Source organism: Saimiri boliviensis, chromosome 9 (assembly GCF_048565385.1).
Source record: "Saimiri boliviensis isolate mSaiBol1 chromosome 9, mSaiBol1.pri, whole genome shotgun sequence".
Lineage (NCBI taxonomy): Eukaryota > Metazoa > Chordata > Mammalia > Primates > Cebidae > Saimiri > Saimiri boliviensis.
The window spans coordinates 113,094,873-113,111,937 of record NC_133457.1 but is presented as its reverse complement, the minus strand read 5'-3'; the positions used below and the strand labels follow the sequence as shown (position 1 = coordinate 113,111,937).

The window sequence follows — 17,065 nt, the reverse complement described above, 5'->3', positions numbered from 1 at the left end:
TCCCAGCACTTTGGGAGGCCAAGGCGGGTGGATCACTTGAGGTCCGGAGTTCGAAACCAGCCTGTCCAACATGGCGAAACCCTGTCTTTAAAAAAAAAAAAAAGAAAAGAAAATAAGAAATGAGAGAAGGGAGATTGCTATTTTTAAAATGACATTTAATTACAGTTGACTGTAAACTGAGTGCATGTAAACCTGTAAAATCAACAGGAATAGGAGCACAGGTAAAACACGTCATTTGGTTAACGTTTTTATTGATGAGTTCACATTTTTGGCTGCATCAAAGCGATACTCCAGAGTCCTGTCTCTTTCCACCAAGATGACAGCTAAGAAAAAGACTAGTTTGGTAGGCATCTAATAATTGCACAGTTGATTACACATACCAGTCTGAGTTGCCTTTTTTCCTTTACCTCCCTAGATTATCCTCTTGACTTAAACCACAGTGAAACCTTCCTTCAAACTACAACATTTCTTCCTGAAGACTTCACCTACTTTGCAAACCATACCTGCCCTGAAAGGCTCCCTTCCATGAGTGAGTACAGCTCCGGCCCATCTTCCTCTGCTTTTAAAATGGATAAAGGGGAATGCACTCTTGATCTCTCTGTCTACCTATATAGAGAATATAAATACCTCCCTGCCATTGGAAACAGACTCTGTGCAAGTCATTTGTGCTCCTGGCTCCTCAAAGCCTGCGGCAAGGTTGCCTGTGTTCTTGGGTACCATTTTCTCCTTTTTACTCTTTCTTTTGCACTTGCTTGTCCTTTGTAACTTGGGTTCTGTTTGAACTTCCCAGGGACAGTATTAATACAGTCATTCATAGCTTCACAATCAGGGGTCTTTCTGAGAAGTGCATCATTAGGTGATTTTATTGTTGTGGGAACCTCCTAGAGTATACTTCCACAAATCTAGATGGTGTAGCCTACTTCACTCGTAGGCTGTATGGTGTGGCCTGTTGCTCTAGGCTACAGATTTGTGCAGCATGGTACTTATACAGCAGTTGTAGCTCAGTGGTAAGTATTTGTGTATCTAAACATAGAAAAGGTACAGTAAAAAATAAGGTATAAAATGATAAAAAATGGTACAGCTGTGTAGGGCACTTACCATGAATGCAGCTTACAGGAATGGAGGTTGCTTTGGTGAGTCAGTGCGTGAGTGGATGCGAAGTGAACGTGAATGTGAAGGCCTGGGACATGACTGTGCACTACTGTAGGCTTGAACACTCAGGCTGCACTAAAATGATTCAGAAAATATTTTCTTTCTCTAATGATAGATTAACCTTATTATTATACCTTTTTACTTTATAAACTTGTTAACTTTTAAGAAGTTTATAAAAAGTTTTTAAAAACTGCAGCCTCGAACGGCTGGGTTCAAGTAATCCTCCCGCCTCAGCCTCTTGAGTAGCTAGGACTACAAGTGCGTATTGACATGCCTGGCTAATTTTTAAATTATTTTTTAAGAGACGGGGTGTTACTGTGTTGCCCGGGCTGGTCTTGAACTCCTAGCCTCAAACAATCCTTCCACCTAGGCCTAGACAACAGGCTGCAGTGTGCCATGATTGTGCCACTACACCCAGCCTGGGCAACAGAGCGTGACCCTGTCTCAAAGGGTTAAATAACGATTGAAAAATGAAAAATAAATATATAAACCAGTAACATAGTTTATTATCATTATTGAGTATGATGTACTCTAATAATTATATGTGCATACCTTTTGGGGGAGGGCACAGAATTTCGCTCTTGTTGCCCAGGCTGGAGTTCAGTGGCGTGGTCTCAGCTCACTGCAACCTCTGTCTCTCGGGTTCAAGTGATTCTCCTGCTTCAGCCTCCAGAGTAGCTGGGATTGCAGACACCCCTCACAATGCCTAGCTAATTTTTATGTTTTTAGTAGAGTTGGGGTTTTATTATGTTGGCCAGGCTGGTCTCAAACTCCTGGCCTCAGGTGATTCACCTGCCTCAGCCTCCCAAAGTGCTGGGATTACAGGTGTGAGCCACTGCTGCCAGCCTTGTGTTATACTTTTATGTGATTGGCAGTGCTGTAGATTTGTTTATACTAGGATCACCAGAAACACTTGAGTAACACAGCAGTGTTATGGCAGCTATGTCATCACTAGGCAATAGGAATTTTTCAACTCCATTGTAATCTCTCGTGACCACCGTATATGCCATCTATCACTAGTGAAAATGTCAGTGCACATGACTGTATAGGCAATCAGCTTTTGTCTTTTTAGTATAAATCTCCCACTGACAATAGTGCTTGATCTTAGAGATGGGGGTCTCACTGTGTTGCCTAGGATGGTCTCGAACTTTACGGCTCAAGCAATCCTCCTACTCAGCCTCTTGAGTAGCTAGGACTACAGGCATGAGTCACCATGCCTTGCTTGGAAGTTATTTTCTTAACAAAGTGCTGGTTTAAAAAATTCTTAGATCTTTTGTTCTGTTTTTGAATCTTGTGTAAGCTAAAACAAGGACAGTAACTCTTTTACCTTTCCTATGTTTTTAGGCTGCTTAGATAGTTCCCCATTTCTTTTTTTAAAACTTTTTTTAAGAAATGAGATCAAGAAAAGGAAAATCTTACATTTACAAAGTTGACTTTTATGCTCAAACACAGTGAAAATAGAGAAAGTGTTAGAAATAGTCTTGCATGGTATTTGAACATATTCTCATCCATATATGAATAATTAATTATGAGTATATAAGTTGTGTTGGAAGCCTTACTGTTTAATTTGCATGTCTCACCACACATATATAGGTTTTCCCTTTAAAACCTGCGTTTGTCTGCATCTAGATATAAGCTTAGTTTGGGAAGGCTAAGATTTGTGTATCAGAAATAGGCTTTGACAGACCTGAAATTAATGTTATCACGGTTCATTGTTTCAGTAGAATTTATAGATTGTTATTGTACCACTTCCTGACTTAAGTCAGCGATGACCAGCATTCTGAGTTAGGACATAATCAGTCAGGGTCCTGAGCCACTGGTGAATGGATTGAGAGAGGTAGTGTGTCTGTACTTGAATCAGGAGCAAACTGACATGACTGTAAGCTCAGCTGCATTTCTCCTTCTCAGAAAAGCTCAGCTGCAGCCAGGTGTAGGGGCTCAGGCCTATAATCCCAGGATTTTGGGAGGCCGATTTGGGAGAATCTCTGGAGCCCAGGAGTTTGAAACCAACCTGGGCAACATAGTGAGACTCCATCCTTATTTATTTATTTATTTATTTATTTATTTATTTATTTAGAGACAGAGTTTCGCTCTTGTTACCGAGGCTGGAGTGCAATGGCGCGATCTCGGCTCACCGCAACCTCCGCCTCCTGGGTTCAGGCAATTCTCCTGCCTCAGCCTCCTGAGTAGCTGGGATTACAGGCACGCGCCACCATGCCCAGCTAATTTTTTAGATTTTTAGTAGAGACGGGGTTTCACCGTGTTGACCAGGATGGTCTCGATCTCTCGACCTCGTGATCCACCCGCCTCGGCCTCCCAAAGTGCTGGGATTACAGGCTTGAGCCACCGCGCCCGGCCCATCTCTATTTATTAAAACATATTAATAAACTGGGGGAAAAAAAAAGATGGCTGGGTGAGGTGGCTTATGCCTGTATTCCCAGCACTTTGGGTGGTCAAGGTGGGTGGATCCCTTGAGGTCAGGAGTTCAAGACCAGCCTGGCCAACAAGGTGAAACCCCATCTCTACTAAAAATACCAAAATTAATTGGGTGAGATGGCGCGTGCCTGTAATCCCAGCTACTCGGGAGGCTGAGGCAGGAAAATTACCTGTACCCAGAGGTGGAGGTTGCAATGAGCTGAGGTTGCACCACTGTACATTAGCCTGGGCGACAGAGTCAGACTCTGTTGAAAAAAGAAAAAAGCTCAGCTAAAAGTCTTAATTTCTTCTTGCCCCTGACAGAAGCAGAACTCTAAAGCCTTAATTCCTTGATTTGCCTCTTTACCCTGATAATAGTGAGGAACTAAAACGCAGTGAGGTGGAAAGTAGGGGAAAAGTCTTCCATCCCTGCTAAAAACACATTCTGCTCAAAAAGCATTGCATTTCTCCAGAGACTAAAACCTCAGGCAGAGGAAAACTTAACATTTTCTGACTTCTTAATCCCTTTTTCCTCTCTCTGTTCAGAGGGCCCAATAGACATAAACATGAGTGAAATTGGAATGGATTACATACATGAACTCTTCTCCAAAGACCCAACCATCAAGCTCGGAGGTCACTGGAAGCCTTCTGATTGCATGCCTCGGTGGAAGGTAGGGTGTGAAGTCAGACCCAAAATGCTGAGAAGCCCACCTGGGTTTTGCCTTTGGTCTGAATCACCGTGGAATTAGCTAACCATGACGTTTTGTCATTTTTATCCTACCCCCTCATACAAAGTCTTTGCGTTGTGTAGAAACATTTTGGAGGAATGGGTTCCCACAAGGACTCTTTTGTAGACACAGAAATTTACATTACTGCGATGACCAAGCAGGACCCTTAGGTCTTCCTGCCAGGAGTATTAACAAGGGGATGAGGGCATTGGTGGTCTCTACCCACTCATTTGCAGAAGTCATCTGCACAGTCAGTGCTTCGTGCCTGTTCTCTGTTGGTTACTACAAGATTACTGGATTAAAAAGCAAAGTTATCTGGCTTGACACTGAGATTGTGGGGTTTTTTTTCTGCCTGACCATAGAAGCTGTGACTCCGGCTTAAGTCCATTCTTTCAACAAATATCTATTAAAATGCTTATTCTGTGCCAACCTTGTTCTGTGCTGGTGACGCAGCAGTGATCAAGGCATATCTGGAACAGATCAGTATCCAACCCATCGTGGGGATATAAAAACAGTTTAGTAACCAGCATTTGTACATTGCACATTGTAAGGGAAAATACTGTTTTGTGAAGCTTGTTTTAATTGTAAGTTTATAGATGTATTTTTGTCACAGGGTAGAATGTGTTTTTTCCTATGAGTTATGGCCTAGAACAGGCGTCCCCAAACTTTTTACACAGGGGGCCAGTTCACTGTCCCTCAGACTGTTGGAGGGCCGCCACACTGTGCTCCTCTCACTGACCACCAATGAAAGAGGTGCCCCTTCCTGAAGTGCGGCGGGGGGCCGGATAAATGGCCTCAGGGGGCCGCATGTGGCCCGTGGGCCGTAGTTTGGGGACACCTGGCCTAGAATGAATTGCAGGCCTACTATGTAGTATTAGATTTGGTGTATATAAGAATAACATTCATCTAGGTCCAAGGGCTGACTTGCCAACATAGGTCTTTATTTAGAGGAAGCTAAGGACAAGATAGCCAGCCTCCAAGAACTCCTGTGGGTTGGTCACCACTTCTGCAGGGTGGTCCTGGTAAGGAGTGAAAGTTGAGAGTCCTAACTGTGCTGCTTTTGCTGTGACGCATTCCAGGTGGCAATCCTTATCCCCTTTCGGAACCGCCACGAGCACCTCCCAGTCCTGTTCAGACACCTGATTCCCATGCTTCAGCGCCAGCGCCTGCAGTTTGCATTTTATGTGGTTGAACAAGTGAGTGGTCCTTTCTTTTCCTTTCTTCTTTGGCTTCTGAGACAGCAGTTTAGGATGCTACAGGTTATCCACTGTTGGTGTGAAGAGCCAGCAAAACTGAAATCTTAGGATTAAGTTGCCTTTGGGAAGGGCAGCAGAGAACAATTCTGTGCTCCTGGTTTGAGATGTTTATTGCCCAGTAGTGGGCACACTTGAATCCAGGAGAGAATTTTGTTTGCACATGAACAAAGGCCTCTTGTATGGTGGTTTTGCTGGTGCCTGCAGGCCCCACACCCAGGAAGTTCCCCTTAAGATGAAGAGCTGCAGCAAGATCCAGCACAGAGGATGTGGCCTTAGAGTCAAGAGACTGTAGTGCTTGTCCTCTGTCTGCTGTTAATTAATTAACCAAGTGGCCAGGGACATTTACAGACTTCTCTGAGCCTCGGGGTTTGGTTTTATTTGAATCTTAAAAATGTTGGTAGTGGGCTGAGTGCTGTGGCTCACACCTATAATCCCAGCACTTTGGGAGGCCACAGCAGGCTGATCACAAGGTCAAGAGATTAAGACCATCCTGGCCAACAAGGTGAAACCCTATTTCTACTAAAAATGCAAAGATTAGCTGGATATGGTGGTGCAAACCTGTACTTCCAGCTACTTGGGAGGCTGAGGCAGGAGAATCACTTGAACCTGGGAAGTGGAGGTTGCAGTGAGCCAAGATTGCACCTTTGCACTCCAGCCTGGCGACAGAGTGAGACTCCGTCTCAAAAAAAGAAAAAAAGAAAAAAATATTTATGTATGTACTGAAGCAGATATAGAGGTCATAAACTGAAGAAGATGCAGGTGGAAAATTTAGTCTCTAAATCTTTTTTTTTTAATCTGGTCCTGCATATTTTTTATTTGGCTTTAGATAGAACACAACTGTCCTACTGTGGTTTTCTCTTGGGTGGCCTAGTTTACATGCTTACATTACTGACTTGGCTTCTGTAGGCATTGTGAAGTATGTGATCCTTGAACTAGCGGCACTGTATCCATAGATAAATGAAAGATTAACAGATTTTCCTGAATACACTGATTGTCAACCTGAGGGCCTGTTGCATGCTCACCTTTCCCTGTGGGCACACTTTTGAGTCTTTTGCTCTAAGTGGTCAGCCTGGAGCTTGCCTTATACTGGAATGAGGATAAAGGGCTGAGCACCACTGCTCAGCAAGGCTGGGCATCTGGGAAATGTTAATAGTCTATCTGCCTGTCCTAAGTTGGGTATTTTGATACTGGCAAGGGTGAGTCAATGTTACATTTACACTAGTTAGGCTGTTAACTGATTTGAACTGGTCTCTTCATGAGCCTGAATTCTTTGTCCCTATAGGCTTGAGTCCCTGGCATGCTCAGTGACTGTTGTCTTAGATTTTAAAAATAAAACAAGACAAAACCAAAAACCACTCTTTATAGTAGATTTGGTTTATGAACAGCTACAGATTGGTTGATATGCTGAAGAGAATGATTGTCAAGCAGTAAAAAGTAGAAATTGTAATATTCTCTCTTACCTTTGTGGAGTGGGGTACTCTTCTAAAGGCTGTTGTAAGATTGAATTTCTATCTTCAGTAGCCTTGAGAGAGAGAAGCTTGGGTTTGCTACCATTTATATTTTTAAAGAAAATGGGGCCCAGAGGTCCGGTGACTTTTTCTTTTTCTTTTATTTTTTTTTCTCTCTGTTGCCCAAGCTGGAGGGCAGTGGCGTGATCTTGGCTCACTGCAGCCTCGGCCTCCTGGGTTCAAGCAATTCTCCTGCCTCAGCCTCACCAGTAGCTGGGATTACAGGCATCTGACACCACGCCCAACTAATGTTTTTGTATTTTCAGTAGAGATGGGGTTTCACCATGTTAGCCAGACTAGTCTCAAACTCCTGATCCACCCGCCTCAGCCTCCCAAAATGCTGGGATTATAGGTGTGAGACATTGCACCACCAGAGGTCCAGTGACTTCTGAGCCATACTGTGAGTGACTTGGTGTGTGGTGCTGGACCTGGTTACACTAGCCCAGTGATCTTTTCCAGTTGGTTCTAATCAACTCTTCTTTAGGCACAGCAAAGGCAGTAAAGATTTTGCTTCAAGATTATTTTTAAAATAAAGTTCTGTTTCTTTTAGGTTGGTACCCAGCCCTTTAATCGAGCCATGCTTTTCAACGTTGGCTTTCAAGAAGCAATGAAGGACTTGGATTGGGACTGTTTAATTTTTCATGATGTAGATCACATACCAGAAAGTGATCGCAACTATTATGGATGTGGACAGATGCCAAGGCATTTTGCAACCAAATTGGATAAGTATATGTATCTGTAAGTATCTTTTCCTCTTAATTAAAGAGGTTAAATCTGAAAGAATGATGAGAACGATGTGAAGAAAAGGGAATCTAATTAGCTACAGCCTAGATGTCCCTTAAGCTACAGCCTTGATGGTTGGATAAACAAAGTGTATATATCCATATAATTGGAACACTATTTGGCAATAGAAAGGAATGAAGTACTGATATGTGCCAAAACATGGATGAACTTGGAAAACATTAAGAAACTAGACACAAAAGGTCATGTATCACATGATTCCAATGATCTGAAATGTCCAGAATAAGCAAATCTATAGAGACAGAAAGTCACTAAATGGTTATAAGGGGCTAAAGAGCATAGGGGGATTAGGGAGTGATTGCTAATGGGTGCAAGGCCTTGCAGGGGACAGTGATGAAACATGTTGAAGTAGATTGTGGTCCTGGTTGCACAGTTCAGTGAATAAACTAAAACCATTGAATGATATACTCTAAATGGGTGAATTGTGTATGGGTGTGTCAACACTATCTCACTCAAGCTATTAAAAGTCAGTTTGCCAAAATTCATTTTGCTACTTTGATTGATACATGTCAGCATGAGGAAGCAAGTTCATATAGTTCAGGTCAGGAGCACAGAGAGCACTGTTTTTAGTCCTCAACTGAATAACGTTCTAGGGAAAACTATTACCCTGTAACACACAGATGACTGATTTCCCACATGTCCTCCTAGGCTTCCTTATACTGAGTTCTTTGGTGGAGTGAGTGGCTTAACAGTGGAACAGTTTCGGAAAATCAACGGCTTTCCTAATGCTTTCTGGGGTTGGGGTGGAGAAGATGACGACCTCTGGAACAGGTACCTCTGCGCTGTTTTTGGTGTCTTCTAGAAATGCTACCTTAGACTGCAGACTGATGCTATCAGATAGGAATATGATGCAAACCATGTGTGTAATTTCAAATGTTTTAGTAGCTATAGTTTAAAAAGTTAAGAAAAAAAAAAAAAAGAAAGAAATTGACCAGATGCGGTGGCTCACACTTGTAATCCCAGCACTTTGGGAGGCCGAGGTGGGAGGATCATTTGAGCCTAGGAGTTTGAGGCCACAGTGAGCTGTGAGTATGCCACTGCACTCTAGCTTGGGTGACAGATTGAGACCTGTCTTAAAACACACACAGACACACACATACACACACACACACACACACACACACACACACACACAAATTATAAGTTTTTATAAAAAATCTTAATTTAAAAACATCTTCATATCTTAAAAAACAAACTGTATATCCCACCAAAGCAGCTATTTTCTTTTTTCTCCCTTGACATGGAAAAATAAACTTAAAATATAATTTAGCAGTTTTTTCTTACGATAAAGAATATGCTCATTGTAAAATACAGATCAGTATAGAAAGAAAATAAATTACCCTCAACAAGAAGTAACATGTTACCATTTTGTTGAGCTTATTTTGTTTTTAAAAAGTGGCAGGTGAACAATAATTTAAAATCTCTGTGCATCAGTTTTTAAAATCACAGATACCAGGATTGTGAGGATCAAATGATGTAATGTGTATGGAGCTCTGGCGTATCTTAGTGTGATAAGCTGTCAATAGATGCTTTAATTACATCAATACTCATTAAATACTCTATAAACAGGATCTTAAATGGCTCCATTTAATTCCATTATATGGATGTACTGTAATTTATGTAACTATTTCCTGTTGTATATTTAGAATCTTTTCCATTTCTCACTAGTTAGACTGTGATATAGTATTCTTTTGCTAAATTCCTGTAAACGAATGTAGTCATTAAGGCTCTTTTTTTAAAAGTTCTGTCCTTTAATGGATGCAAATAAGGTTCTTAAAGCATATTATAACTAAGTGGCCCTCCTGCCATAAGGTTCTAACAAAACTTTCCACTTTACCAACATTCTGTGTACTAAATGCCCACTTCGTTGGAACCACTCCAAACTGAAGAGTAGAATATTAGTGATATGTCTACATAGATTTAGCTGTGCCATCACATAAGGCTTGTATTGTACAAATTTGTGTGAACAATCCTGTGTGTGAGTGGAATAAAGTAGCATTTTTATGCAGTAAGTAAATAGTGACTTAATATATTAAGAACAAAGGCAAAAGAGCTTCCCCCTGGCGTCTGTTTACTTTGTAGCTTGGCTTTTGAAAAGTATGTGTTTGTTGTTCATTACAAGTAATACTTTGCTGATAAAGATTCAAATGATAGACTGGATACAGTGGCTCACACATGTAATCCCAGCTCTTTGCAAGGCCGAGGCTTGAGGATCACTTGACCCCAGGAATTCAGAACCAGCCTGGGCAACAGTGAGACCTTGTCTCTACAAAAAATAAAATAAATTAACCAGTTGTGGTGGCACATGCCTGTAGTCCCAGCTATTCAGGAGGCCCAGTTGGCATGGGAGGATTACTTGAGCCTGGGAGGTCGAGGCTGCACTGCACCATGATGGCCCCACTGCACTCCAGCCTGGGCAACACACAATGGACCCTGTCTCTTAAAAAAAAGAAATCAGGTGATATAAGTGTCTAAGTGTTAATCCCCAATTTGATTCTATTTTATTCCCAAGAAGTAGCCATTTCTTTCTGTGCTTTTTTCCTTCTTTTTTTGAGATGGATTTTCTTCTTGTCGCCTAGGCTCAATTTTGTGGTGGCGAAACCTTGACTCACTGCAACCTTCACCTCCTGGGTTCCAGTGATCCTCCTGTCTCAGCCTCCTAAGTAGCTGGGATTACAGGCCTGTGCCACCACGCCCAACTAATTGTATTTTTAGTAGAGATGGGGTTTCACCATGTTGGCCAGTCTGATCTCAAACTCCTGACCTCAAGTGATCCACCCGCCTCAGCCTCCCAAAGCGCTGGAATCACAGGCATGAGCCACTGAGCCCAGCCTATTTTTTCTGTTCACATGAAAACTTTAATTCAGTTAAAATTGAGTTTTAACTCGGTTTGTTTTCTTTTTCTTTTCTCCCTCCTCCCCTTAACTTCAAATGACACAGTGAGTCATTTGAGTGAGTGAGAAAGCTATTGCTGTATGTGATTTCCAGGATAAGCTTGTAGGCTTTGGTCACTCCTGGACTGTTACCATTGTATCTAAAAGCCCCTTGTCTTGGTCTTGGACAGAGTCCAGAATGCAGGCTATTCTGTGAGCCGGCCAGAGGGTGACACAGGAAAGTACAAGTCCATTCCTCATCACCATCGAGGAGAAGTCCAGTTTCTTGGAAGGTTGGTGCAATTTATTTATCTCTCTTGGAAATATCCCCTGTACTTTCATGTCCAGATGTCTTAGAGCATATTACAACCCCTCCTCCTCTTCCCCTCTCCAAGGCCCTATTCTGACAGCTGTTTGACAGTTGTTGCATGTATTTTAACTGTGAGGCAGACCAGTAGGGGGATCAGACCATTGGTGAAAATGTCAATAGTAAAATTATTTTAAGGAAATCACTCATTCTATGTCTTCAGCATTGTGGTCTCCTCAGTAGCCTTTGGGGAGTTTGAGAAGAAACAGCTTGGATGAAAGTCCCCGAGGTGACAGAGCAGCTGGCCCCTTTCCGCAGGCTCCCATTCTGAATGGGTGTTCTGAGCTTCTGCCTGTGTGGTTTCAGTTGCTGTGTTACCTTTTTTTTTTTTTTTTTTTTTTTTTTTTTTTTTTTGGTCTTTTCTAAATTGTGGGAAAGACTCTGCTCCAGACAACCAATTCTAATTGCTGAAATTCTGTTTTCGTGGGAGTAAAACGGCACTGAATGCAGAGTATGAACTTTCTCATTTGTTGTATTTTTAATCTTTTCCCTTCTACTTCCCCACTCTCTGACCTTGGCCAAGTTACCTAACATGACTAAGCCTGTCCTCATTTGCTAGCAGGGGCTGGGTGGGCATTAAATGAATTAAGTAAAGCACCTGGCATGAAACACAGGAGGTGATTCTAATAACTGCACTCAGCCTGGCATAGCAGAGTGGCCGTGAGCCCGCCTCGGGCTACGGAAGTGCTGCCATTGGCTGCCTTGTCTGACTGCAGAGGTGTGGATCCTCACTCACAGCCACGTCTTCTCTGTTCCGACCCTAAACAGGTATGCTCTGCTGAGGAGGTCAAAAGAACGGCAAGGGCTGGATGGCCTCAACAACCTGAACTACTTTGCAAACATCACATACGACGCCTTGTATAAAAACATAACTGTCAACCTGACACCCGAGCTGGCTCAGGTGAACGAGTACTGAGAGGAGAGAATGTACGTTTGCTTTACCCACCGCCACCAAGAAAGCAGTCTGATGAGATTTTTTTTTAGGGGGTGGGGGGGTCTACACAGCAAGAGAACAGAAATACAGTATCTCATGAAGGATCACAGGGTTTGGGGGAAAATGTGACCGCACACGCACAAACGCCTTCACTGGATCAGCTGCTGGGACCGAGGGAGTGAGCTGGGGGACTTCCTTTGTCAGCACTGGCTTTCTGTTTTCACAAGACAGACGTCTGTCCCGCTGCTCTCTCCCCGTCTCCTACCCCACATCCTGTCTTAGCCACAGTCTCCAGAACCCGTGATGAACTGTGATCTGCCGTGGTCCTGCCGTGGAGCCTGTCCCTACATGTGACCTTGCAGCCTCTTGACCTTCAGAGCAGAGGCAAACCCAGCACAGGGCAGCTGCGTTTTAGGAAGAGCAAATGAAACGCCACACCATTCTTCTATATCTCTGGTGTTCTCTTTGGTTTCATTTTTTAAAAAAAATTACCTTTGGGTGGGGATTGAGGGTGGAGGGGAGGATGTTTGGGAAAGATAAATAGACAGAAATATATAACAATCACTTCTTGAAGAAGTATAATTGTAAATAAGCCATGTAAAATGCCTTTTTAAAATTTAATTTCTAGCTGGCTCCAGTTCAAACCCAGGATTTATATATTAGACCATTTATTTGGTTGGCAAGTGCAGGAACTCAGTTAAAATGCAGTTGAAGGATATCGTCTCCCAAATGGCTGTCACCTTGGGAAGGGAGTGGCCATAGGGCATGTCACAAGAGAACAAAATAACCCGACCTTTATTGCCGGGAGCTGGCTTCTGCCCCTTTCTTTCTTCCCACGAGTCTTGTCCTTGACTTCTGCTCTGGACTCACTCTTCCCTGTTGGCCACATACGTGCTCATCCCACTGTCCCATAAGTGGGAGGCTGCTGATAGAGCAGGCTGCTTCCCGCCCAAAGCAGGCCCTCCGGGGCTCGCTGCACACACATCCCTGGCTCTCCAGGCTTCATGTTTCGTCCCTTTATGAGCATGTGGTTTGGGAGGGGGGCTGTATGGGAACCCCTCCCCCCTTTTTTTTCTCTGTGGAAACTTGGCCACAGTTTCTGAACAATGTGCCTACATTACCAGCTGGCTTCAGTGATTCCTCTGTTTCCCTTTTTGGTTTCTGGAAAGATTCTTTGTCAACATTAGTAACTGATAACAGAACCAAGGAGCACTGGAGTAGGAAAGAATTCAGCCAGGGAGCCGGTGACACTTGTGTGCTGTGGGGCAGCTGGGATCCGGGAAAGAACGGATTGAAGCTTTGAAATGAGACTAACAAAGCTCCAGATGGCAAGAGCCCAGGTGTGCTGCTTACACCCCCACCTGCATTTTGAAGTCATATTCTTTTTTTTTTTTTTTTTTTTTTTTTTTTAAAGACAGGGTCTGGCTGTGTCACCTGGGCTGGAGTACATCAGCACCATCACAGCTCACTGCAGCCTCCATCTCCTAGGCTCAAACCGTTTTCCCACCTCAGCCTTCCATGTAGCTGGGACTACAGGTGCACACCACCATGCCTAGCTAACGTTTTGTATTTTTAGTAGCGATGGGGTTTTCGCCTTGTTGCCCAGGCTCCTCTCAAACTCCTGGACTCAAGCAATCCACCCACCTTGACTTCCAGAGTCCCAGGATTACGGGCAGGTGTGAGCCATCATGCCCAGCCTTGAAGTCATATTCTAAAGTGTATTTGAATTTGTGCCTCTTTGTTTTTCCCCCAACCAAAGCCCTCAATTTGTAGTCCCCGTCCGCTTCTGCAGAAATCTGGAAAATGCCAGTCCCCCCACTCCCCCCACCCCACCGCCTTTCTTTTCCATACAACATATTTATATATTGTGAGGAGGAGTACTCTCTGAAGAGTACTTCGTATTTTTTTTAATTGCCTTGTTTGCCTTCAACTTCCTTGATTTTCATGGTTTACATGGGTGTGTGTAGGGGTGTGTGTGTGTATATACGTGTGGGTTAGGGCTTTTTTGTTGCATGTGATGGTTCTGTGGACATATGATCCCCGCAAACTGTGGGAGTGATTGGCCAGGCCTTGTTGTTATGTTTGTGTTTTCTTTTGAAGAATAGAGTGGTATTTAGAAAATAAATTGCATTGCAAAGCTCTTATCGGCTCATATGAGAGAGCAGGCTCCTGCCCTTGAAAACGCTGGTAAGCTATAGCATATGTTTTTTAAAACTTGTAAGCATTTCATGCTTTAAAATACCTTCACAAGGGAACATTACACACAGAGGTTCATTTGGTTTTCCTTTGTTTTATGGTGCATATAGCAATAAAGGACCCCGACCCCATTTCGCCCCCCACCATGCAACCCCCCCACCCCCGGGCCTTTGTCCCTGCTGCAGCTTTTCTCCCCTTCTCATTCTCCTCTCCCTTTTCCTCACTGAAGGCTGTGAGTTGCTTTCATTGTGACAACACTGTGATGTCATTTGGAAGGATTTGCCAGTACAGACTGATTCCGAGTTAGAGCCGGCAGTCTTGTTTGAAGCTCTACATTACCATAATTGCCATCAAGTACACATTGTTGGCAAAAGACTAACACCTGACTTTTAAAATGCTGATTTGAGAACAAAAGGAAAGGTCTGTTTTCACTGCTTAAAGTGGGGTCACTTCGATACCCTTTCGGTCACGCCCAAGTCTGTCTGATGAGTGTGGAATCTCTGAATGTAACTGTCATGCATCCACCAGGGCTTGAATATGAAATGGGAAATGTCATAGTTAAAAACGTATAGCCAGGCCCGTGTGCTGTTAATAGCGTGGAATTGTCATGTTAAAAAAAAAAAAAACAGGAACCAAGTGTGACCTTGTGCATATGTTGACAGCTGAAATTGTTCATGGCTACTGATGGGTGGCCCCTTAAATTAATCTTGTCTTTGATTGCTGTGTGCAGGGAAAGGTGTCCCTGTTCATGCTGTTTTTGGGGGAAAGGGGGTACTTGCAAAAATACTCATTTTGACATAATAGGTCCTCTTGTCAAGAGATCCTCTACCAGAGACATTAATAGCTGAGCAGCAGCCACATGGATTGATTGTATCCACCACCATTGACAATAGCATTGAGCGTAGCTAGCTTATTTCCATCACTACGTGTTTTTGAGCTTGCTCTTATGTTTTAAGAGGTGCCAGGGGTACATTTTTGCACTGAAATCTAAAGATGTTTTAAAAAACACTTTTCACAAAAAATAGTCCTTTGTCATTACATTATTTACTCATGTGTTTGTACATTTTTGTATGTTAATTTATGAATGATTTTTTCAGTAAAAAATACATATTCAAGAACCAAACCTTGGTGGTTGTTTCTCTGTCTAGGACAGGTGGGCTCCTTGGGTGGGGTCTTTTCTTTTTCCTTTCCTTTCCTACAGGAGTTCAACTTCAGGCAGCTCAGCTGAGCTCTGGGTCTTGCTGGGGTAAATACTGCCTGACCCATGTTGCAGGTGGATGGGCTGAGTGAATAACTACACGGTGTAACAGAAGCACTGCTCCCACAGTGCTGCCAGGGAACGCCCACACAGGTGTTCTTTCAGGAATCACCCAGGTGGTACCAATAAAGTTAAATAAGACACTTGGGTAAGGGGACTTGGGGGTGAAGGGGATGGTGAGGGTTGATGGAGTTTGATTCCAGAAGGTTCTCTGGGATCAATCTAGGGTTTATCTGCCTGATTCTGACTTCTATGTGTTGAATGTTTGCTACTCACAGTATTAATAGTGTCAGATGCTGGGGACACAATAGAGAAAATAAGGATCAGTGGCCTCATTAAGCTATGGTTCACTGACAGTTATGACTAAAATTGTATCCGCAATGCATGCTCCAGAAGAGGAAGCTGTGGGTGATGAGTGCACGGTAGGGCGGGCGTCCGGTGGGAATGTAGGGAAGGTGCGAGCAAGTGAGCTAGGGGAGACAAGGAACATGGGTGCACAGCTGCAGGGCAGGGAGGAAGCCAGTGTGGCTGGAGTCGGGGGCAGGGGGTACACAAGGACAGCCAGGCTGGGGAGATGGGCCTGGGCCTTGCAGTGCAGGGCTGTGCAGGGTTTTGCAGGCCAGGGTGAGGAGTTTGCATTTCATCCTTAGAGCAATGGATTCGAGAGTTTTCAGCAGGTAGGGCTGTGTGATGCGATTCGGATTCCATAGCAACTGTAAGAGACATCTCTGGCTGCAGGGAGAAGGGGCAATTATACAGAAGCAGAAGAGAAGCAGGGGCGAGCGAGGTGGGTGCAGGGACGATGGACGAGGAGAGACTGGGAGATGCTGAGGTCATGCCCCCAGGACCTGCCAGCGGTGATTGGCATGGTGGACTCCACCTAAGCTGCTGGCTTCCCACTTGCACTGATGACAGGGCCATTCCCTGAGCCGGGGGCACTGGAGTCAGACCAGGTTGGTGGGGCAGATACGAGATCAGTTGTGACTGCTGAGTTCAGGGAGTTTTGAGACAACTTGGCAGAGATGGCAGGATGGGGGCCATGGGTGGACTGGGGAGTCTCTGGGTGGAGGAGGTTAGTGAGGACCCAGCAGAGGATGAGATTGCTGGGGGATTGAGAACAAAAAGCACAGAGTGAGGGAAGGCGGCGACCTTGGCCCAGCCTCTGCAGGTTGAGAAAAGGAGGATGAGTGAGCAGGCAGGAGGGGTGGGAGGCCGAGCAGGCCAGGAGGGAGAGTGGTTGGCAGCGCTGAAGGCAGCAGACAAGCGACACAAGAGGAAGAGGGAGGGAGAAACTGACTTGGCAACGGGCAGGTGTTGGAAATGTGGCAGGACCCGTTTTGCTGACTCGATGTGGTGGAAGAAGGAGATAGCAGCAGAGTGTGGACGTCTCTTTGATTTCCTGGAAAGGGGTAGAAAGAGGTCAGGGCTGCAGGAAGTGTGCGGGGCTGGGGGCTGGGGACTGGGGACTGAGACGGTGTCCGGGTTTTGGTTTTCCCACCAGAGAAGTTTGAGTGTATTTTTTTCTGAGCACAGGGAATGTCCAAGAGAGAGAGACAGCTGAATATGTGTAAGAGACC

At 44.2% G+C, this 17,065-nt stretch overlaps 1 protein-coding gene across 2 annotated transcripts in view; it reads left to right on the top strand.

Annotated features, from left to right (window-relative positions):
• The window catches only part of B4GALT5 (beta-1,4-galactosyltransferase 5), an 88,221-nt gene extending 72,868 nt beyond the window's left edge, over window positions 1–15,353 (top strand). Inside the window, exons 3-9 of one of the 2 annotated variants that reach the window (XM_003932696.3) lie at window positions 416–529; window positions 4,114–4,238; window positions 5,375–5,491; window positions 7,610–7,797; window positions 8,509–8,631; window positions 10,925–11,026; window positions 11,869–15,353. In XM_003932696.3, the coding sequence (XP_003932745.2) occupies window positions 416–529; window positions 4,114–4,238; window positions 5,375–5,491; window positions 7,610–7,797; window positions 8,509–8,631; window positions 10,925–11,026; window positions 11,869–12,016 (917 nt within the window). In that variant the 3' untranslated portion in view covers window positions 12,017–15,353. The remainder of the gene's footprint in view (window positions 1–415; window positions 530–4,113; window positions 4,239–5,374; window positions 5,492–7,609; window positions 7,798–8,508; window positions 8,632–10,924; window positions 11,027–11,868) is intronic. The other variant, XM_074406640.1, reaches the window with a different exon arrangement.
• Window positions 15,354–17,065: the final 1,712 nt, after the last annotated feature.